The sequence below is a fragment of the Nesoenas mayeri genome (genome assembly GCF_963082525.1).
Source record: "Nesoenas mayeri genome assembly, chromosome: 1".
NCBI classification, from domain to species: Eukaryota; Metazoa; Chordata; class Aves; order Columbiformes; family Columbidae; genus Nesoenas; species Nesoenas mayeri.
The window spans coordinates 55,185,112-55,210,568 of NC_137541.1; the positions used below are offsets into that span (position 1 = coordinate 55,185,112).

Below are 25,457 nucleotides of genomic sequence, written 5' to 3' on the forward strand. Positions count from 1 at the left end.
GGAAAAAAGTTAAAAATGAAACAGTTAGAAAAAATTAATTAAAATCGTGCTGTGCCTTTACAGGGATTTTTTTTTTTTTTTCAAGAGTGAATAATAAAGCTCTACAATGAGCTAAGAATAATCTTCTAAGTTATAATTAATTGGTACATACTTGCTCCTATTTAAAGTACGTTCTAACAATTGGAGATACACTTATAAAATTGGACCATAATTATTTATCTTCTGGGCAAATTGTGTTCTAATTTTTTAAAATGTAATTGCACACAGTTTAGACAGTTCTTTGATTAAGTGACAAATTTCAATATCATTTAGGGTATTATTTGACAAAGAAAATTAATCAGAAACATTATTCTTTATTTTTTAAACTATTTAACATTTAACCTAAGCCTGTTTTTCTTGATGATTATATTTATAGTCTTGTTTAATAAGTTGTGAGGTTCAGATAAGAAATAACAATGACGTATTGGTACTCTGTTGGTGGATCTGTAATAAAGATTCTGCTATAAGGAACAACACTGCACAAAGTTTATTTTTTAAGACCAGTCCCAAGGATTAACCAAGGGTGTGGCTACTCAGGGTGTCTGTGGCAAAGCTATGAACAGATGCCAGGTCTTCTCAGTCCCAGTCCTGTGCTTCCAAGCATCAAGTATCACTTGGTTTTGAGTGAGCCAGGCTGAGAATTTATCATCCACCAAATGATGTCCCACAGATGTCCCACAACTGAACACACGACTGGAACACTCAAGCTCTTCAACACTAATTTTAATGACTGAGTGGTGAGTTAAGCACTTCTTCGTGAGACTGATCTGCAAATAGATACGTCTTGTTTTGCCCTTTAAGCACAGTTTTTGCAACAAAAATATGGTCCTTTCTGTTCAATCATTTTGCAGACTTGTGAAGAGATCATTCCTGAATGAAAAAATTTGAGACAAAACTATCTAATGTCTAAGGACTGTAAAATAATTACTAAGACATAATCACTACATATAGTATCATTTTATTGTGATCACACACAGAGTTCAGGAGGTAAAAATGCTACCTGAACAAGCTGCCTTCTAAAGCCCAGTTTTGTCTTTCACAGGACAAAATCCTCTCTCTTTTCAGACGTACTCCCCAGATAGTCTTTCAGAGCACCAACTCCTTGATTAACTCATGCACTCAACAGTGTTTTCTTCCTCCTTAAACACTTTTATTGACTTGAGTGCAAGTTTCTACTCAAATGTTGTAACAACCTATTAATTACTTAAATCACTTCAGCAACATTGGTGGCTGACGTCAGCTGGCAAAGCTCCAGTAACATTTCAAAATGCATGAATAGCTATGCCTGAAATTTTTCAGTAATTAAAATTTATAGGGGTTGAGAACACAGAAGGGATCCATTTTATTGTTTTACATTTACCAGACATTCATGTGTCAAAAGTACTAAAATAACTCCCATTTTTTTATGTTTGCCGCTAATAATTTCCAAAAATAGCTGGTGGGCATCAAACCCATGAAAAAAGCCAGTGCCTCTTCCAAGCAACTAACAAAAATTATTAACCTATTGGCTATGTTCCCACAAAATTAAGGTGGTTAAACTTCAATATATTTATAAGTTGCTGCATGACTGTAGCACTAGTGTGGCCACAATTACATATCTCAAGTCATTAGAGAGAGAAATAAAGTAAGAGGAGAAGGAAATGCTTTGTCTGGAAAAACATTTGCTTTTCTATCATGCAAGCCAAGCCAGACACCATTGAAATTATCTCAATTAATGACTGTTAATTTGTTATTTATCACTCCCTCAGATCCATGGATAGTTTCATTCATAGACATGTTGCCGTCTCCTGTACACTCCTGCAGTGCAATTTATTTTTCCAACGGCATTTCCATCGAGTAGTTAACAGTCCATCCAAGTAAGCACACTGCCAATTTAGGCAGGTGGACGGACATTAATCCATTGTTCCTTGCAAAGGAAATATAAATTCTGCACAAACAAGTATGGAGATTTAGCGCTCTCAAATTAGGCTTGTTGGTTATTGCTGTCTTTGTTCAAATTATGTGATGGAAGTCATCGTACTTGATTACTTGCACATTTCTTAAGACTGATAAAGAATTAACTAGTGTTCCTAACAGTCATAGCAATGTGACTAAAGTCTTTGAAATGGCAAACAGAAGTCACTGGAAAAGCCCATACCCACATTATTACACTTAAAAATATTAAATGAGATAATTGAGTACTAAGATGCAATCATACAAGATCCTGATTTCATTCTTTAGTAACCAAAAGTGGTTCATCTGTAGTGCAAAATGACACAAAGATGTGTTCTGACTTTGAACTCACAGATTGAATGTGAAAATTCATGGCATATTCTCTTTTCAGAGATCTCTGACCCCACCTCAGCACCCCAAGACATCTCAGAGCTACCTGGAAGGCTAGAGACCAGACCAAATTCAAGATGGATTTGCATTCAGGATCATCTGGCAGTCTCTGCTTCTCCTCATTCACAAAGACAGACAAATGCGGACTTCATTAACCCATGGGCTACAGAATGGATGTGGACTTCAATCTAATCCAGTGCAGCAGTCTGTGCTCCACTGCAAACATCATCTATTCATCTTAGCATTGTTTTCCTTAAAAACAAAAAAGAAAACCCGTGCTTTCCTATCTCTTGTGTTAGAAAGTGCAGACGGAATGTATATTCAGAATGGAAAAAAAAAAAAAATAGAAAGCAGCTAAATATTGAACATTAGCTCTACTTATTCAATAGCATAGTGAGCTCAGCTCTGTTGATCAAGGATTAGCAGATTGTTATCATCCATAAGGTCAGTATAACAGGTGCAAGGACAAGAAACAGTATATTTGCAGACATCAGAATGCAACCCTCAATTTACACAAGTTTGATGTGGTAGAATATTGTTCTTTTTTTTTTTTTCCAATTGATGATATCTGCAAGGCAGTATTCCAGGTAAACAAAATTGATCAAAGTGCTTGTGACAGAAGAATAATAGTAAAAAGTGCATTAAACCTAAAATTACCCCAAAGTGATATGAATCCAGATCAATCAAATGCATTTAGTATAAGTTTACTGCAATTAATTAAGGTACTTTGTTTCCATTTAGAAGACACCATCAAATAAATAGCAATGGCAACATTTCTAAAGAAGGAAAAAAGAAGAGCAAACCGAAGTGGCTATGACTAGCTAGGGGCCTTCCAACAGGTCCAGCAGCATCTCAAAGAAACACTGGCATGTAATTGTGTCTGATGCAATACTGTCATCTCCCACTGCTCACTGCCACGTATTAGCAAAAGAACAGCATCACCACAGCTCTACTAGCAGAACCAGAATACAAGTGCTCTGTTTTCTGCTGAAGGCAAAACCAGCTGTCTCAGTTCAAAGCAGCTCTCTCACATACTCACATGTTCACGATGTCCTGTCTAACTTTGCCTCAAGCAAGCACACGTCCACAGCCTACTTTGCCAGCAGAAATATGTACGTGGCAACCTGTAGCTGATGGATGGTAACAGTAGCTGGAAGAAAATCACGCCTGCACCCACAGAGAGGTTTGCAAAAACATGCTTGTGTCTATGGATAAGTTATGCTTTGAGCCATCACAGTGTGTATCCACATGTTACCTGTTGTTATGATATCTCCTGTCAGGACTCTACAGATTGCAGCTCTCCACACATTCTTTCCTGAACCTCAGAAATACACGTTTACTCAGCCTATCCAAGGCAGAAAGTCTGAAAATACTAATCCTCTTAGAAACATGTTTTTCTTTCAGAATAGACAGGCAGTGAAGGTTAAAGGGGTTAACAAGGCTGATTCTCAAGCCCAGGCAGGCATTATATGGTAATTTTGTTAATTTTTTAGGCTGAACCACAATGCTGTTATATCTAAGGAGTGTGAATAATGTATTTCTTCACACATGAAAGAGCTTCACAGGGATGAGCTCTGTTAAATGAAGGCAGTAGCAAACATCTTAATTTTCAGCCAACAGTAGCTTCTCCTGTACAGCATTCTGCTGTTCACTGAATCACAGTAACCTTACGAGGGAAATTTCAATGCGTTTATATGTTTTCTACTAGGTTTGTATTCTTCTGAACATCAACAGGGAAGTCTCAAGGGTTTACGTTGCTCCAATACAGGAGTGGCATATATCCCAACTAAAGAGAGTGAAAATGTTTGCCTTCATATCAACTGTCAAGTCAGAAGTCAATGTGGACTTTCAAGCAAAATATGCTGGAGCCACCAGCCATTTATAAAAAGCAAAATGGTTTCAACTCAGTGACTGAAAAGACATTAAGCCATATCCTGAAGTATGATCTTAGCTTTTCAGTTTAGAGAAATAGTAACATCTTTTTTAACAAGTGCAAGTTTTAGAATATTATATCAATTCCTTGACCAGTACAACCAGATGTCTCCTTATAGCCTCTTCTATATGTTATGTGTTTGGTTTGCTAGCTTGTAGAGCCAAACTTTCTTTTTAGAGCTATTTTCCTTGTTATCGCATCATGTTTTGTGGCAGTGAGCAATACGATCTAAAGCCCCTTGTATACAAAGTAATCCTGGTATTTCGAGTACTCAAGCCTCCCTCCTTCAGATGAACCCTCTCATCTTTAGGTTGGAGAGCTATATTATTTCTCTTGCGAATGAAGCAAATCACAGTGGTCGAGATTCAACTAGAGGAGGAAAGCACGTTGCAGTGTCTTAATCCTGTCCCAAACACCTCACAGATAAGGGATCAGGGTGGTCTTCTGCATGTGGCAGGTGTGGGGCTAAGGTACTAAACTGAAGCTCTACCACAATCTCAGAACTACTGTTTGAAAGAGGGTTGAGGAGCAGCTCCTCTGCCAGATGTGTTTGAAAAGAAAAGAAAAGAAGCAGACCTTTTCCTGATTTACTGATACTGTTGAAAGGCATCTCTTGAAAGGACCTCTAACTCTATGATTTCCACTTACATATTCATTTGATGTAAGTATCTTTCTATCTATAGAGCTGGACCCTAAGAGGGTCCGCTTTTTATTCACATTCTCATATTAAAAGGCTCTTCATTCAGCATAGCGGCTGCTACCAACCTCATTTAGAGGTTCCCAGTTTCCCTTGTAGGAAGTGTAACTCCAAGATTCTGATTTTGCCCTGTGAGCCAAGCATTTAAAAATGAAGCACTGCCACACCTAAGTCACTTAAAAAATGAAAGCCTTTGAGCCCCTCAGCCGACTTTTACTCTCATACATGAAGGCTGATGTTGCAGATCACAAGTATGGGGGTTTTATTAATATCATAAGAAAATCTGAAGTTGTAAATCTAATGGCTTTTTTCACATAGTGCTGGAAACACATAAAGGACCTCTGGCTTTGTGCTATGAATGACCATTCTTTTACTTGGTGAACAGTGACAAATTATTTGCACAGTAAAGAACATATAATTACAAAGTACAAACAGTAACTTATTATTATGATTATTTCAGTCCCCTACAGTGAATAGTAGATAGTAATTAATTTCTGGACCTACCAGACTAAATATAATTACCAGAAACCACAGCAACTGTAGGCATATGCTGGTAAAACAGAGTTAGATGTTACTGTATTTGTTTATTACCCAACACAATGTACATAATTAAATGCTACAAATAAAACAGAAAAAAAACATTTCAAAAGAACTTCTAAAAGGTCATAGATCAAAAATGCAGCTAAGAAGTTATGAATTTTAGCATTTCTACAATGAATTTTAGCATTTCTATGGTATTAATTGCACATTCTTTGTTATACTTATTCGAACTTCGACTGCAGTTACTGCCAGGCAATCAAAACCTCCTTTACACAATTTACTGTCTGTGCATTTATGCGGCATTTAATACCACATATTAATTTAATACTACTCTAATTTTGTATTGATTAGAATCCTGGGACACAAGCCTAATTCCGTAGTCTCATTTTGGGGTCTACTGCTTTGAATAATTTGTGTTCTTTCCAACATGCACTTCTTGTGAATTAGCTCATTGTATAAAACACTTCATCTTCCAGAATAAGGTTTTTGGCAAGGGATGGGTGAAAAGGTTGCAAATTAGCTTCATTTTTCACTCTTATAGTCAAATTATAATTGTATGGAAAAATATCTTCTAGCTCTCTGGAACTCCACCTTTGTACTCTGACTATGCAAACCCACCAACATCAGGCTTTCTGCAATGCATCAGTCAATGTCTTCATTTTGTTTCAGAAGAAGGAAGGGCACCTACAAGAAATTTTAGAGTAGTTTTCAGCAAATACAACTTTGCTCATTGTTGATAAGAAGTGGAACAGGCAAGGATACATATATTTTCTGTACTTGTCACCAGCTTTCCTCACCAGGAGTTGTCAGAGAAGCCTGGAGAGAGATGAGCAGCATGAGTTTCCCTTTCTTTGTGAGGAAAATGCTCTGAGGGATTCCTATAGATTCTGAGGTGGCTGTTTGCCACAAATTCACAAACAGCTGTTAAGGGCATCAAACTGAACAAAACACTTGACTGATAAGAAAGAATACAAAATGGCACCTGTTGGATGCTCTCTCTGTATGTATCTTGCTCTTATCTCTTTGCCCTTTGCATATGAACTGGCTTTTGTCTCTGAAGTGCTAAAAGAGGCAAAGGCATGACTCAAACATCATGTTAATTAAATTCTTAACGTAGAATCATCATCATTTTTTTGGATGGAAAAGTGGGGAAAATAGCCTCTGCTGGATTTTCAGTTTTCAGTCAGAGTTGGTTTAAACTGAGCAAAGGTGACAAGGGAGCACCTCCGACACAGCAGGAATCCAGCCCAGCCATTCCTGAGAAAACACTGATAGACCTCCAAAAATGTTGCTACTGTGAAACACAAGCTGATTTTTTTGTCTACCGAGTTGCTATTACTAGTGGCTTTTGCAACGTTGTTTCAATTTAAGTAGACATGAAACCAGTCAGTTCATATGTTGGTTACATTCAGTATGTGAGATTGCTCTGAGAATAGCAACTGGTAAATTCCGGGGTGGGTAACTGAACAAATCCTATAATCGTAAGAAATAAATAAAGCATGTCTCTGTCTTCTTTGCAAGTTGTACCCCTATTTATCAGCTGACTGTCAATCTGTATTCTGTAATTACATTATTTGTTGCAGCTATTTTTCAAAAGTGTGCAGTCCCTTTGGAGAAATGCCCTGCTTAAACTTAGTAGCTATTCTCTTCCTCTGCCCTGCTGTGATGCTTTTATCATAATACTCGTCATATGCTGACAGCCACAATATTATGTTCCCAAGAATGGCCCCATAGAAAGGCCAAGATGAATCTTCAGATGGCTTCTTGAATTTATTCCTTTCTTTTCTTGCTATTGTTAGTAAAGTAATAACCTTTCCCCCCCCTCCTCCCCTTTTTTTTTTTTTCCCTGATGCCTCCTTCTTCAATCCTGAAGACAAAGGGTAGGAGAAAGCTTTGCAGGGTGACAGCTATTTAACACTGAATAATCCACTGCTATGCATGCTAATACATGGTGTTAGGTTTGATAAACTAATTTTGAAAATTAATATCTAAGTAAATTACTTCTGCAGATTGTTTCAAATGATTCTCTCTCTTTAACCATCTCTTTGAACAGATTCATACTGATTGTTGCTGCTGTCAATAAGAAGTCATATAAAACCCTGGGGTATATATTTCATAGTAAATATATCTGGTATCATCTTACACAAGAACCCCCCTCACAGTTGCATAGTCAAAGTTTTGAGGGTTTTTTTGAAGTTTCAAAGTCATACATGAATTCAATTTCCACTCATGCTCAGTTCATGGCTGGTTTTAAAAGACATTCAGGTACCTACACAACTGGGTATGCATGTAAAGGACTTTCACAGATTACAAAGACAGACAGACATATTTTAATTGCAAACAAACACCTGATTGGCCCAAGATGTTTTTGAAAAATCCTACAAGCCTATATGTCTATAGAAATCTGATCCTTTTGCAGAGCCAATAGAATATTGGGAATATAATTTTAAGACTTTTATCTTCTCTTTTTCTTTGTTACTTGAAAGTAAAATATCTTCCTTTAAACCAAAATATCATGTGATGTACTCATGTAAATACTTCTACACCCACATTCCACATAATCAGAAAATTCATCATTCTTTCTCAATAAGTCATGGTCTTAACCTATTCTCTGTACTTATCTCATTGTCCATAGATCACTGCATACTTCACTATTTGTATTTTCAGTAATTTCACATTTTTTAGATGTTTGCTTTTAAAATATTAACTTCATACACCATCCATGTTCCCAAAACTCAGCTCAATAAACCTGTATCTGAACAGCCTGACTTATGTATTTGCTGTCAAACCACTACAGCGCTGTTAATTCTCAACACATTAGCTATCATATTATCTCCTCTTTGAAACCTTACATGAGCTTTTCCATAAATTCCTGAATCACATTCATTTCCAAGTCTTCCACCTTAAGTACATGATAACATTTCCCTCAAATACGTTGTTTTGTCTCCTTCCTTACTTCTCAGTCCTCCTGACTCTAACCTCTCCCCCTCTTGCTCCAACACAGGCTGTGTGTCTGTTTGCCAACACAGTGGCAATTCACTCATCTTTCTTCATTTAAACTACTCCTTAAACCCCATCTTCTTGCCTTCCAGCATATAATTATCTCGCAGCAATTTATCAGAAGTGGGCAGAGGCTACATGGGTGTCCCCTCCACCCACTCATACATGCAAAGTCAAATAATTGATTCTGAAGCCCCACAGACACTCTTAAATAATACCAGAGACCTCTGCTTCTTTCCATAGCCCTATGCAGAACAGGGCACTGAGAATGAGGGAGGGCAAGAGAAGAAAAGCATGCCAACTCTATTGCCTCTGCATTGGAGAAATGGGAAACATACATTTTGGTTCCACTTACCGGTTCCTATTGCTAGAAATCCAGTCTGAGATTAACGTTGCAGCCTGTTGGTGACAGTGTTTGTTACCAAAGCTGCAGGCCAACATGATGACTTGCCGACGCAACTCTCTGTCCAAATGTAAGAAAGCAATAAGGCTGCATTAATGAATGTGGTTTGAATGTTTACAAAAAGTTATTTTTTGTAGCAGTGGCAGCAACTGATAGTTGGGCAACATATCAAAGATAATCTAGCTATAAAAATCTCAGTGCCAACCTAATGTCTACAGCTGCTGCAACAACTAAGGAAAGGTCGTGGACCAAAACCAGCCCCCATTTACACTTATGCGCTTTTCCCAACCTCTGTGGTCACATGAGTCCACATTCTTAAATATCTAGTTAAGTCAAATGTTAAATAAAGGCTTCGGAAATCATGTTGTCCGAACCCATGAAAGGGGAATTCATCTCACAGCATCTTTCCCCTCTCCCTCTAACCCAGAAAGGAAAAACAAGGACAACCAAGGTACAAAAGTATGACATACTAAAGAGGAAACCAAATTTTCAGAGAGTACATTATAACAACTATATCCTGCAAGCAGACAATAATAATAATTTTTAAAATCCAAATAAACAAATAAAAAAACAGTACTCATGTTGGTAGGATGCTTGAATAAGCAATTTGTTTAAATTATTTGTTGGCCATCCAAGCTTGAGATACATTGATGCAACTTGTCTTAAAATATATTCCTGAGGGGAAAAAGAAAAATACATTCAGTGTTAACATTTTTTTTTAAATTGAAATACTATTGACTATTGAGTTTTTGTCTCTATTTTTTACCCTCAAATAATGTCCTACTTTCCAAATGTTTTGATTTGCATTTATTAAAGCAACATGTCCACATATAATCCTCTTTCACTGCTACAGCTATTTGATTAGACGCCTAGGATAATACAATTTATTGTTATACCCTTCATCAATTTAAGAAGAGTTTCCTATATGCTATTTTGAACTCAAAATACACAACTGAAAAGTTGCAAGAGTATCAATAGCTTAATTTCTACTCTATGGGCAATCTCAAATACACCACGCATGTTCACTTCTAATAGAATATTGCTTTAATATCCATAGCCATGGCAAAAACATCACATAAGCACAGTCAATTGACTTCAGAATACCAAACAATGTAGTTGCAAATGAGCTTTATACATTTAATGACACTATGTCTTAAGTTTTGGTTCTGGTTGTGCTTAAAGAACAAAACAAGCCCAAGATGTATTTTAACTTACTTTTACTTTTTACACAGGAGACATATTTACGTATGCTGGCCAGTTATGAAGAAAACCACTGTCATTGTATTCAGCATAATCTTTTGCCAGTGGAATTTACCAATGTGTAAAAGAGACTGAGACACGACGAACTGTACAGGAGAGCATCTATTTTATTACTGTGGATGCACGGGCATGTATATATGATGTCAACACAAAAGGAGATTCATAGTGCAGCTCTCTCTAGCAGATACGTTATTCTGTGACTAAAATGACTTTTTATTTCCTCTGCTATCACCTCTGCTTTCAAAGCTCTTATCAGTAGTGATAAAACACAACCCAGCTGTGAATTTTACTGGTTTTATTTATTAAAATTGTGTTTTCTTTACACAGCCATGTTTAAAATTGAAATAGCAATGGCAGACTTGTAAAAACTTTTCTGTGCAGTTAACAACAGAGAAAATATGCAAGTTATTTACACATCATTTTATAATATGGTTCTTCTTTGCATGTAGGCCCACATTGTTCATAAAGAAAGAATCTCAGAGTGTTATTATTAATCTGTAGTACATGCTCTACAGAAATAATTTTCCATGTCAGCAGGTAGCTGTGTGTATGTGTGTATATATGTATTTGTCTGTACTTCTACATAGTTACATTCATCCAGCCACCTCTACCTTCCTGAGCATGTGTGTCTCTGAATGCACACACACACATACACAAGCAAATAAATGTTTAAGAAGAAAAAAGCACTGTTGAATATTTCAGGCTTTAGAGAGTTCCTTCATTTGAAGACTTTACAAAATTACATAAAATTACAGTATGTTGGCCACTGAAAATATATAGACTATATAAAGTTCATAGTGAACTAAAAAGCCCCAAGTATTCATAGATACCACTGTCTGCAATCAAATCCTGTATATTTCATCAAACATGCTTCAGTGTAGTTAGGATTTTACTTTTTTTTCAGTAAAATGGTTAAATGTTTGTCCTGTCTATCTTAATTATCTACTGCTAGCTGTTACTGACGTCCCTTCGGACCCAATTATGAATGGGCTTTTGATTCAATGGTGATCTAATCCTTGTTAATTAAGGTAACTGTATTGAATTCACCATGGCTTTTGGGTGAAATAATGACTACAAATCTTTATTTCAGTTGCTTGCATCCTGTTCAGATGTGCCTGCATTTGGTGTCCTTGCGGAGCTGGGGCATCAATCTAAATATTGCCACGGGGGTCCTCAAAATATAAAATCTGGAAATAGATTACTTTGGCTCTTTTAAGTGAAATACTTTATTTGTCATAATATTTTCTAGGAAGGATAATTACCTTTCCTTTTACTAATTGTATATGCCTCAAACAACAGTTGTCACTATTCAAATGCAAATGAACCAAAGCTTGACAATTGCTATGTTTAAATGCAGAATAATTAGGAAGAAAGTTAATATCCCTAGGTCATTTACAGTATCCAACTGGGGAATAGTTCAAGTCTTGGCAATAAAAGCAGAGGGAGAAGAAGAGAGGAAGAGAGAGACAAAGGCTGCATTCCTTACATTGAAGATGTTGTAGTTTTCGGTGCGGTCCAGCAATTTATCTAGAGGATAAAGAGCTCGGCTGGCAGCATGCCAAGGCAAAAAATCCTTCTCCTCTGAAAGGTATCTGATAATCTCCAAAGGAATATTCTGAGGCAAATAACCAGCTCTGCAAAATAAAAAAAAAAAGTTAGTATTAAACTGGTTTTCCAGAAGATACATGGTGAGGCAAAAATGACTTCTTTTTCTCAAAATGAAATTAAAAGGCAGAAAAACATGATAAACTCATGACATTATAATGATATAAAAGCCAACTTTATATAAAGCAACGAACTCACAGTCTCTCCCAAGACACGTGCAAGCATACTTACTGGATGGAGGAAGGCACAAAGGAAAGATATAAAAAACAAGGCAAGAGACTCAGGTGGAAAAAAAAAAAAAAAAAAGGTACTGTTTTGCTGATTTGTAAGACAGAAAGCTGTTTGAATAAAATCAACAACCCAAGGCATTTTGCTTCAGAAAACATTTCTCCTAGCCATGGGCAATTGGGAATAGCTAACAGCGAAGTGGAATCCTTCCACTTCACAGCTCTCCTCCCCACTCCTTTCTGTTTCCTTTGGAGCTCTTTTGTCTTCTATCCACCTTAAATCATTTTGGAATGACTTATTTTACTACACTGAAGTGGCATTCAGTGACATCACTTTGATTAAGGATGTCTCACCACTTTCCAGATAAACCATGTTTTTTTCAGGTATTTATATATATCAATCAGCTAGAATTTTGCCCCGTTCTTTTACAGTCATAAAGGACCTATACGTGCAAGGGAAAGAGTTTAGCAAGGTTTCAGAAGGCTTCTTAAATTAATAGCTTTACAAGTAAAGTGCAATACAGACGCAAGCATTTCAGAGCTGCTTTTTAAGACTGAATACTAGAAACATCAAACTTCAGGATTTGTACTTGTATTCTTTTTCAGAACAGCAATTTTTATTATCTAGACTGCAGAAATGAAGTGTAACCCTGTGGGTGTGAACTTTCCAGAAATGCACATTCTTCTGCTGATGCATGTGTTTAAATCCCAAAGGAGTTCTCTACCTGCCTAGAGATGAGATAATAATTCTGTTTTCATTAAACACTTAAAGTCAGCAAGTTGGATTCCACAAGCTTTCATTTAACCTAAGCTACAGTATGATATATCTTCAAAGATTATTCTCCCTCTCTCTTGGTTGCAAATGTTCCCCTTAATTTCCATCACTGTCTAAGGAAGAGATGCATGCATATAGCAAACAAAGAAAATCACACAGATTATTATGGATATAAACCAACACATACATGTTGATATAAATGTTGATCTCAGTTGTAACAGCAAATAAAAGCTATTTTGCTATAATATTTGAAATAGATTGATCTTTTTGGTATGGTCCAAAGCCATTGTTTTTCACACTCTCCATTGGAAGAATTACACCCTATTCCATTCATGTTCTTGGGTAAGAAGTGAGTTCATGCAACAGCTTTCAAAAGTATCTATCCCATGTCCTTATCATGACTTACTCTCCTGTCTGCTTCATGTCTTCTTTGTCCACGTTTTGTTAGCAAGGCTCTGCTCTGAACTCCAGTTGCAGCACATAGTCAAACAAGAAAACCAAGATCCCTTGAGGAGCTCACTGTGTCACTCGGGAACTGCCTTCCTACTTCTGAAGCAGCAGAATATCATCAAGATGAGTTCTAGGTCTTAATACTTTGTAAAGATGTGTAACCAAAATTAATGAAGCCAGAAGCACTCTGGATTGACTGTAGCTAAAAATCTTGGAGATAATGTTAGCAATGAGGTAAACTAGCTTGATGTTGCATATATGTAATTAGTTCCTAATGGGATTTGTGATTATTATTACTGATAATTTGATTGACATAAGAAAGTGTGGAATAAGGAACAAGAGGAATACCTCTAGGAAACAAGCTGCTTAAGGAATAAACAGACAAATGTTTATTATAGCTGCACTAATGGACATTTAGGATCATGCTTCTGAAATTAAATCTCTCTATGCTAAGCACAAAAGGGAAATTATCACTGTCAAACAAATAGATTACATCACTGCAAAGCAAACAGATTATTTCTTTTTAAGCTTAACTTCTCCATAAAGACACAGAAATGAACTCAGAGAGATCTATCACTTATTTCTGAGCTTTTGGCCTTCCTAATCATGACTTTCAGCTGAGGCTACTCATCCTGTTTACAACAGAAACTGTTACTCTCAGCACTCACTGCTTCTAACTTCCAAATTTATCAGCACTTTCAATTCTGCCTGCCTCTCCCCTGTCCCCCAATTTTCATTATGTTTCTCTATGGGTATATTCCTTCTTACAAAAACAGATTGTGGCAAAGTCTGACCTTACTCCTGAACCTCCTTCTCTTTCTGGCTATGACCCCTGAAGAGCTTATGCACACTCATCAAAATCAACTCCCCACACCAACAGAATCAATCCCAAGAGCAGGGATGGGAATGAGGAGAAGTGCTTGTGGATGACATTATTATATAAATGACAGAAGATTCATCACTTCAGATCATGATTTTGAGGGAAAGTGGTTAAGGCTGCTATGACCAATGTTAAACTATCTGGCAGCACACACTGAGCAGATGTGCTTCAAGTACAGCTGCTAGGCTGGACCTCCGAGGAAACCTGAGTAGAGACATATCTAAAATCCTCTTACAGTGGCAGTTAAGATAAGAGCATGTCCCTGGATAAAACTGTGTTGCTTCAGGAACTTTCCCTTGGCAGTATGTTCTATATATTCTACATTATTTTATTGCATGTGTTCCTACAGAAAACCACAATAGCCCTATTCATATAATCATAGAATAATATGATTGAGTTGGAAGAGACCTTAAATATCATTGAGTTCCAACCCCACTGCCATGGGCAGGGACACCTTCCACTAGACCAGGTTGCTCAAAGCCCCATTCAGCTTGCCCTTGAACACTTCCAGGGATAGGGGATCCACAGCTTCTCTGGGCAACCTGTTCCAGTACCTTACTACCCCTGCGGAGAAAAATTTCTTCCTTTTATCTAATCTAAATCTACCCTCTTTCAGTTTTAAGCCATTACTCCTTGTCCAATCACTACATGTCCTTTTAAAAAGTCCCTCTCCAGCTTTCTCAGAGGTCCCCTTTAAGTACTATTCTTTCACCTTCAGCTACTAAGCCATGTTTATGACCCTCTTATTCCAAATAATTCCAAATTCCACTGCACTCCCAGACTACTTGTCATTAGTTTCTGTCAAGAGGTAGCGATATACACATTCACTGTTTTATCTTTATGTGTAAAATGAGGTCTAAAACATATATGTTACAAAATATTAAACATATACTACAGGTAAAAAGCTTGAGGAATATTTTAATTCACACAGACACACAAAAATAAAATTATAATAGCCATGCCAAATATGAATGTTTCTAAAGTTTTGCATTCATAGCTGAGAAAACAAGATATGACGAGAAGCTCTCATCACGAACCATGGACAGATAAACCATGAACCATAAAACTACATACAGATAATAAGTTCTAAAATCTAGGTCACAGATCTCAGAGCTTTGTGAATTGTCCTGGGAGGTATCATGACTATCATGGCAACCAGGCCAGCAGAAGACAGAAACTAGCAAAAGCAGCATGTCCATGTGGTGAGCTATGCTCTAGTACTCTGCATCTTCCAAAGTGAGGCAGCTGGTTTCTTAAACTTTGTATTTTAGTACAATTGCACTCTTTTACTTCAAATTAAGAGCTTTTCCAGCACTAAGAGTGATTTCAAGACACCTCTTTCCCAGGGGATACTACATCCAGCAAGATTTACTGGCTCACTTCAAAGAATCATAGTTTGGGTTGGAAGGGACCTTCAAGGGACCTTGAACAGTGGAAAACTCAAGTCACCAGCCAAGGGGTCCTGGTGTGCTTCTAGGATTCTCCTTCACTAGCCTGGAACAACTATGTTCAAAAATGGTTACACAGGACCTGTCCAGCAAAAGCAAAATTTTTCAATCCATTAAAGTAGGAAGGAATGGTCAAAGACACACAAGTTGTGAGAAACATATACCACCCTCTGGTGACAACTGCTATGTCAAATCACTTGCGTCATTTATGGAACAGGATAATAACCAAGACAAGGTAAAAAGGCAGAATGAAGAATGAGTCTGTTCTGAATATCTCTGTAAATTCTGATGGAAAAACACAGGCCTGCAGAACTGTTAAATCAAAATGTTGAACAATTATCACTACAATATAAGAAAAGTAACAGTAGCAACCTTCCCCTCAAAGGGAAAATATGTAAAATAATTTCTCTGTCATATAATTGTCTGGTAATATTTATTCAAAGGCACTACAGTATATAACATGAGTACATACTCTACACATGCAGGCTGATTTACCACTCTCTCTTCCAACAATGTCACTGGAAGGTCAGTGACAGATATCCTTATTTTTCTTGTGTCTTTTTAGCCATCAATCATACTGTTATCCTTAAAGTCCTGCAAAAGTACTATCAGATATTGCCTGTAAAAGTCCAAATGCATAAGAGTCAGGGTTAAGAAAGAGGGTTCTCTTCCAGCTTAGCCATCTCAGAGAAAAACTGAAATAGTGACAGACATTTGGGGAATAACTGATTATGGGCTATACTAAAACCAGGTAACAAACACAAACACTGCAGAAATAATGTGATGTCCAATCTTAAGTCTGGTCAGTCACACTGTTTCTTCAGGTGTGTCTCCAGTAGCCACCTGAGAATCTTACCAAGCAGATACCCACAACCAAAAAAATTCTGCAGAGGAATCTGGGACAGTCTTGGCAAGTATTTTAACAGATAAAATTGTCAAATCAAACAGTGTTGATTCATAATCAGTGGCTGAATGCATACCGATGTTCAAGTTAAGCATTTCTCAAGTATAGATTAACAAGTTTACAAAACTACACCTATAGCATATGGAATGAAAAGGCTGGAAGCCACCTTAACAACTAGCTTGTTCCATACATAAAGCAGGTTCATACCAGTGCCATTCTGGACAGAAATTTCTCTAGTTTTGCTTATATAGGCCTCCAGTGATGGATATCTCAGGAGCACTATAATTTCAGTACTCCTCAGAGGCATTATAATAAGAATACTATAACTCTGGTCTTTTGCTTGTAAATATTAACAGAAGAGTACCAATAGATCCATTTCATGTCCTGAAAATAATGGTTGTTTATGTAGCTTTAGAATAAGCTACAAAAATCAGGGGTCCCTCTATTGTATTAGAGTTTTTTGATTGACATCACTGGTCACACAGAAAGGGACCCAGACTTAAAAAAGAGGCTCGACAAGCCAGCTCTAAGTTAGCCTTCTCCATACTGATTCATTTAAAAAACATGACTACAAAATCAAAATTTAACCAAAAAGATTACATTTGAGACCTTTGGTTGTTTTATTACATTTTATATAATTCTCCTCATCAGCATGTCAATCATTCCGTAGCCACTGTTACAGGTGAGAAGTCTAGCATATGTTAGAAACATGGCACCGTATGAAGTTTGTCTTATCATCTGTGTTCCTAATGTCACAGTTGCCTGCCTAACTAAAGTGCAGGACAGGAGAACAAGAACACAGACTAGCAAAGAGATCTGTTTTAGTTATTAGACAAATTACTTCTAGACAAACGTCCTGGTCCAGCAGGTTTTTCATGCCTAAAGAGGTTGCTGATGAACTGTGGTGAAAAGGTGATATCCTATTTTCATGACAAGGGCAGAGGTGGAAAAAGACCTTTCAAAAGTTAATATATATATTTAGCGGGTTATGATATTATATGATATCATAAGCACCAACCCTTGGCAAGGTAGTATCCTGCTTACATTGAAGAAATTGCTGGGGTGGCCACTGCTACAGAGAAAAGAGGTAATGAACAGAAAGAGAAAGTACTGAAGGTGGTAATGAAATATCCCTCACAAAGAACTCCCACTAAAAAACTCATAGCAATCAAAAATAATCTTTAAATTATATGAGTTTTTAATGAGTCAGATAAAAGCAGGAGATCCAGATTATATTATGAAACATCAGTGTGTATTCAGCTGCATTCTGACCTTGATTTGTTCTTTACACTGAGCCACTGAACTTATGGACAGATCCCAGCACATTCATTTTCCCCTTAGGGACAAAGTACCAAATGGTAGTGTAATTGCCAAGGGAAAATTATTACTCTGTTCTGAATTATTTCTATCATAAATCCAGCACCAGTCAAACAGACTCTGTCACAAAAATGACAGGGCTGCTGTACAGTGATGAGAGTCCCATATACAAGTGCACCATAAATTCCTTAGTCCCACCACCCAACAAAGTCATTATAAGTCATGCGTTTAAATCAAAATTAGAAAATCCAAGCTGGCAGCAAACTGGTCTGCACTGTTGAAACAATGGAAATGAGGTGATTTACTTGCTGCTGGTTTAAAACTCACCCTGCATCATCTGTTTCTTATGAAATATGTAAAACATTACTAGCTTTTTGTCTGGATAATTTTGAAGGTGGAAAACACAGCTCTTCAGAATACAGAAGTGCCACTCAGATTAACTTCAGTTCTGTTTCTGTGTATGTCTAATATATGAATAATTAGACTATGCTCATTAACCCAGAATGGGACAGTTTAAAATAAGTTAGGATTCTTATTCATTGATTCATTCTTTTACCTTTAAAGTGAAGCATGAGGATTAAAATAATTCACAAAGTTGGTGCCAATGAACATGCATATTTAACCGTATTTGGCTTTTTCTAACGCTATTCATTTCTTCTGGACCTGTCAAGGACTGGTGACTCTGCTGATGTATTCAGGATATTCTTTCCCACAGTGCTTTAACAGCAGTTCTTTGGCAGCTGAGTAAAAACAGGTATGCTGAACCCTGACACATAAACAAAGCTTTGAGCAAGGTGACCCATGCAACAGGTACACTAATTCTTGTAGTCACAGGTTTTACCTTCAACTCATGCTGGCATCTATATTCAACAAGGGAAGCTGGAAAAAGAATGTTCTCTCATCAAAAACTGATGGACAATCCTGTGATCTCCAGTATCAAAGAATGATCTGCCTCATCTTCTGCTCCCAGGGTTGGGCTAACTTAGGACCAGATAAGGACTCTGTTTTCCTGTAACATCTGAAGTGGCTTAATGGAGGCATTACAGTTTGTACCAGCTATGGACTTCCAAATAAACAGGACAGGAACACACATCTGCTCTTTGATAAATACAAAGCAACATTTGGCTTACAAGCTCATTTTAAATACTAAATTTAATCAGCATTCAATCTCTCCAACATCAAAGTATTCAGAGAGTATGGCAGTTTGAAAGTGAAGCCTGCTTATTATGTTTTCTTACATGCAAAATATTTGAGGACTCTTCAAGTGACATTCAACTCCACACAAGAGCATTTGAAGCATCCTACAAAGAATAGTTCAAATTCAATGTAATTACCAGAGTATCACATGGCTGAAATTATCTTGCACAGTTTTAGAGTTGCCACATAAGCAAAGGCTAATATTGATTTGAATTAATCACCTTTGTTGAAAACAGAAAAGAAAGAAAGAAACAAACAAACTAACTTAAAACTCCTTCTGTTTGTAAAAATGCAATAATAATTTCTTCAAACTGGAAGTCAGTGTCTCTCCTCTTCTTCCCCATATGAAGGAAAAAAAAAGGCATTTTTTAAAAGTAGTACAAGATGAAAAGGAATAATCTTACTGCTGAAAATTAAGACTATGCAGTAAGTTATGTATGTCATGTTTTTCATCATCATGAAACCCAGATTTTTGAGCAGTATGTCATTCACAGACTTAAATTAACTAAAGAAATTTGAATGTATTTCAGGGGCTAATAGATGTCAATTTCAGATGACTCAATTAATAAAAGTGCTGTTTATTTTCTTTCTGATTAATTTGTTGGCAAGGGTGGAATGAAAGAGCCTTCTATTCCTGAAGTTATCAATGGCCAATGGTATCTATGAGACCATGTTTGAGCTAATTCAAAATTGAGTTCATTTATTATTATGCACAATACTCTTTCATATCTCTCTTTTTTCCTGTTCTAATGTTTATAATTTGCATATCAGTCAGCCAAGTGAAATATGTGTTTAAAAGCTAGAAACTTCATATGGAAAGCACAGAAGCCTGATTTTGAAAGTACACATACAATCTGAATTTTGTTTGCCAGAATATCTACAGAATTGGATGTTATTTTTGTAAAAGCAATTCCCTATAAACATATTTATAATGAAAGGCTCTCTGAAATTCCCATAAACCCTCACCTATCCTCTTATCTCCATTTTACTGAGTGAAAACAGACACAAACAGTTTAAATGATTTTACCAAGATCATCAGGAAGTCTATAGCAAAAACAGAATCCCAGGTTTCTCTAGTCCCTGTGCCTTAGTCGTAACAAGGTCCTTCCTGCACCTATTGCTTGATTTCTGGGTAGAGCAAAACACATTTGTAGCCAAAAAGGAAGGAGCTAAACTAACACAACACTGATTCCCAAGACTTCTAAATTTTATCAAGCAAGGGGACCTTAGCCTAGAGTTTAAAAAACTGCTTTATAAAATCACCAAATGAAGACGAAAAAAACTGAATGTATAACCTGCACCTTGAATAAAAATTCACCCTGGCAGTATGTTCCACCAAGCAGATAGAGCATATGCTGACAAAGACCAGACCTCCTCTAGACAACAATCCTGGACAACAGCAATCAGATGAGACCAAGAAGTAGGATCGTTTATGAGCAACAACAGTGCAGTCAGGTCAAAACAGCAGGCAAAGCAGTCAGTAGTCTAAGGTAGCAGACTATCTCATTTAGCTGATGAGGCATCAGCATTGTCCTCTCTACCTATGAGGCTGGATGAAGACTCTCCTCTGCCCCACCAACACAGATTCCTGAAGCTGTATTTGCATCTCTCATCCCCCTTTCCAATACTCAAAGTTGCTAAGAAGTGTTCAGCAAGCTCCACTCATGCCGTTCTCCTCCTCTTGTTTAAACTCAAACTTTTGAGTTGCAAGTGTAATTCAGACCTGGTTTAATTAATGTATCCAAAACAAATTTCACAGACTATTCCCCTCCTCTGTCATTACACAGGAGTTCCTGGCGTCTGTACTGCAACATGGATACATCCATACCAAGCTGACTTCAGAGACCAGCTTGAACTGACACAGACCAAGACCATGGGATGAAAAGACAATGGGTTAACAATCACTGGATAAAAATAATTCTTTCACTCCCTTGAAACCAGAGGCATGTTTTGCTGACAGGTTATTCTGGGTTCAGCTAAGAATTATGTAGTTTACAGCATAAAACAATTACTGCTGTAATAACTCAGAAGTACCAGAAATAATTGAAGCATAGGCAAATCTTGTGGAGATGTGGATTAAGAATACCATCCACTTCGACAGGATAGGTGTATACTACACCAAGACCTACCCCCCTCACTAAAGACTTTGCAGAGAACTATAGTTTCACTTTTATATGTGCTGAAGAGTCTTCTCCAACTTCTTCCCCAGCTCTTAGAAGGTTTTTCTATTGTCCAGGATGCTCTCGCAGCACCAGCAGCTCTCTGGAATGTCCTGTGCAATTTGCTTTACTGCTCTTAGCTACAGAACAGGATCAGATACACATATGACACACAGTACAAAAGCAGAATTGACTTTTAATGTGCTTACTCTCAAGAATCGTTTTGATTCTTCTTGTACGAACATTTGCGAACATTAGCTGAAATGTGTATCTCCATGTAAAGCACATATCAAGGCTGTAATATGTCACAGAACATATGAACTGACACGCAGCATACGGAAACAAAGATGATTACCTTAAAATATTTGTAGCTTTCTATTTTCAATTAAAAAGATTGCAGCTGCTCTGGCCCACTGAGAGAGTATTTATGTCAAAAGAAATCAAACCACTTTTATAAGAAGACATATCTAAATCAATTGCTGATCAACCATTACCAAAATTTGCCTGACAGTGAAAAAGAGTTACTATGGCATCTGCCGAAATAATTTAGATGAGGCTTCATTTATTAAAATAGTAAATCTATACCACTATTAATCAAGCGTGATACAAACTATCGATCTAATACTTGCTCCCTTAGCTGGTACTCAGAAGCAGTAATTAAGGGAGCTGCTTAACATATCTGTTGTTTGCCACTGTGTTGAACTTTCAGCAAATGCAATCAGGAGTAGTAATGAAGGCTAGAGTTAAATGGCAGTTCATTCATTTAAATGGACCTTATATGATTGTTTTTGAATACCCAAGCAAAAAAGGTCAACAACCTCGGATGTGGCTGTTGAAATTTTGAAACACTTTGAAGTATATTAATTGGGCTAGATGAGAACTTCTACCTTTGTCACCTACTTGTTATCCACCCCCAGAATTTTAAATGGCCCTCAAATGCCTTGACTTTTCCTGACATTACACTGAACAGGACTTTAAGTAACACAAGTAAGTGTAACACAAAACCAATTAGCCCAGATATGTTGGAAAACTTCAAATACTACAATAAATAAAATCTAATCTCTGGAGAAGGAAAGCAACAATGAAAATCACTTCAACTCCATAGTTCAGTTTTGTTATCCACATATTTCCACCAGAATCTTCAAGAAAACATTCTTATAGTTTAGCAGCAATAATTCTGGATTATATATGGAAGTGTAAAAACTTGAGGCTTAGTTACAAGATAACTATCGATTTCCAGAAATATGACAGCTAATCATTATGGGGGGGGGCGGTGCTGCCTCAGGTAGCTGAATGGATAAGTTGTTTTTTCCTGTATGGCAATACTCCATATCCAGGAATTAATTCAAGGTATAAGAGGGTTGGCTTTGATTTGGTTTTGGTTTTTTGTTTATGTTTTTTGGTTTTTAGAAAAAAAAAATAAAACAAGGAGTCCTAAAGACATGGTTTTCTAGATCACAAACATTGTATTTGGTTTAACTGAGACTTACTTGTTAAATTAATTTCTCTTTGCAAGTTGGTGAGAATAGCATCTGGAGTGAGCATTAGCTTACTTCAGTATTTTACTTCTGGAATCAACCTTGGAGTCAAATGCACCAGCTATTAAAGATGAATTTGTGTCAAGAGAGAAAATCTGGATTTATGTATCAAAAGGCAGGTGGCTACCGCCTTTTCCCTTACTCTCATTCTTTAGTTTTCTAGAGTCAGCAGAACTCACAGCTTAGTAAGAAGCAAGCCAAGACGAACTGATTAACAACATGAAAATGATCATCGTAACTCATCATACCCCATTTCCCCAAAAATAAGACCTACCTTGAAAATAAGCCCTAACATGATTTTTCAGGATTTTTGAGGATGCTTGAAATATAAGCACTGCTCCAAAAATAAACCCTAGTTACAGTTCATTAAAAAGTCAATTTAAGTAGTGTCCAGGCAGCTATACATGTAAAAAAGTAATAAGTATTGGAGCAAAAATTAATATAAGACCCTGTCTTATTTTTGGGGAAATGGGGTATATCTGCACCAGAGTCCTGGTTTTGGCCTTGTGAATGAAGTTCTGAGAGAGAGAGAGTAACTCTCATGAAAGCCATCAGCTGCAGGGAAGTCCGTTCACAGGTAAGTTTGAAGGTCTGGTTTGGGTTTTTTTTTGTGTTTCATTTGGTTGGTTGGTTGGTTGGTTGGTTTGGTTTGGTTTTCATTGCTCATTTCTGACACAGCTCCCTGTATTTCTGAAGTTACAGGGGCTTTTCTGGCCTAAAAAAAAAACTTCATCTGGAGAGACTGTGGCTCATCCGCCGCCTAATCTGTGAAGGGAAATGGACAGCACTCCACTATGGGCATCCATCCCTGGAGCAGAAGAACAGTTATTTAACAACACCACTTCATGTTTTCTCATGAATCCAGTTAAGAAGCTAAGAAATACACAAAAAACACTCTTGAGTTTTATCATTGGCCTTTGTTAATGTGTAACCAATGAGTGTATTCTTGACATGCACTGTGCTGTCACAAGGCCTATGACCCACCCAAAAGGGAACTGTCAGGAAAATGAGTATCCAAGGAACCCTACTGCTCTTTCTCCAGTCACAGAACACAAGACAAGATACTGATTGATAGTAAGACAGATTGTCAGCATGAAAAAAAAAAAAAAAAGGCTTCCTGAGCATCTGGCATGTAAACCAAGCACCTTAACATGGTGAGCTGACTATGGTGCAGGCAGGATCAATGGGGTATGAGACACACATTATGTTTCAAGAGACATAACTGATGGTTTCTTCCAGAACTGGAAAGAACAGTAACTATTTTAGATGAGAGTAAAATAGGTATCCTTAGTCACATCTGATCCAACGCTGATTAACACTGAATATAAACCAGACCTGTTTCTTTGACATAATATTGGATTAAGTCAACCAGCTTGATGAGGGGAAGTGAATATGAAGATTTAGAGCTCAGCAAGGAAGAACTAGGGCTAACACAACACTCCTGACATTAGGAGAGTAATTTATCTTATCCTATGTGGTTAAGTGGCTTTGAGAGGTCAGGTGCAGCACGTTTCTGTCTATTAAGTGTCAGTGCACTGCAAAGTGACAAGCTCAGACATACAAGTCTACCTTCAGGATGCCTGAAGTGGGAGGCATCCCACCTCACATGCTCAGTAACCTTATCCAAAGGAAGGAGACACATAGGAGAAGCTGACAACATTACTTACACTCTCAAGAAACAGTAGGATCTTTGCTATTTCCATTGACACTACTTAATGGAGCTATCTGAACTGCCCTCTGCTCAGTTTAAGCTTAGAAGAGAACCACAGTCTTTTCTTGGCTTTTTCAGTCAACACATCACATTTACCTCAATCAACTTATTTTCAAGATCTACTGAAATTTAATACAAAACATCCCCAAAAGATAAAGGATCTTCAGGAACAAGGGAGGAGAGAGTGTCAAGGTGCTATACTTGCTCAAGAATTTGGGGCATGTGTTTCCATAAGCTATGTTACTACCAAGGCTAGAGTTCCCTAGATCCTCAGGGTGTATGCATGTACTACAGCTGAGAACAAAATTATGCTTAAAAATCTGAAAAACAAACAAGCTTTCAAGAATTCAAACACAGTGGGCAATCTGTGGCTTTCTTTTATTGTTATTATTCAATTCAACTCTGCTTAATTAATTTTATGGAACCAAAATACACCAAAAGGAAAAAAAAGGAATATATTTCCATACAAAATGGGCAAAACTTTATGAAAGTAAAGTTATGGAGCTTAAAATATTCCTTGGAGGCAGCACTTCATTTATGTTGTTTATTTTTGAGAAAACATTATGCTGGACAGTAAAAGGATAATAAACATTTTTGAGGAACGAAATCAAACACACCTTTAAAAATGAATGAACAAACAAAATGTGGTGTTTCAAAATAATTTATGTGAGCAAATTTTTCATCTTTTCCAGACCTAAATATTATTAAATTTTACTAAAGATATTCCTGAACTTTTCCACAACAAAATCAATTAGCAGTATAACTACATAGGATAATTGTATTTGGACATACCACATTAGGACAGCAGAAAAATTGAGTGGAACTCTTCTGGTGTGGGATGGACATTATCTGTATCAGGTTCAAATACACACTAGGGAATACTTTAGAAGTTTCTAAGGACAGGGTATTTTGAAGAAATATAGTCTCTTCAGTACAGTAAAAAGAACTGTGTTGGAAATTCTTTTAAAAAGGACCAGCATGAATTTAAGATGTTTTCATTTTTGTATTATTTTATCACTGAAAATAATAGCTAGTGGTTAAAATAAAAGTTA

At 36.9% G+C, this 25,457-nt stretch overlaps 1 protein-coding gene across 1 annotated transcript in view; it reads right to left on the minus strand.

The window, feature by feature from the left end:
• TRHDE (thyrotropin releasing hormone degrading enzyme) overlaps positions 1-25,457 on the minus strand; it is a gene marked incomplete at its 5' end in the record, with an annotated part of 209,637 nt that overhangs the window by 13,659 nt on the left and 170,521 nt on the right. Inside the window, 3 exons of the mRNA XM_080363423.1 lie at positions 8,887-8,994; positions 9,512-9,609; positions 11,681-11,828. Of these exons, the coding sequence (XP_080219549.1) occupies positions 8,887-8,994; positions 9,512-9,609; positions 11,681-11,828 (354 nt within the window). The remainder of the gene's footprint in view (positions 1-8,886; positions 8,995-9,511; positions 9,610-11,680; positions 11,829-25,457) is intronic.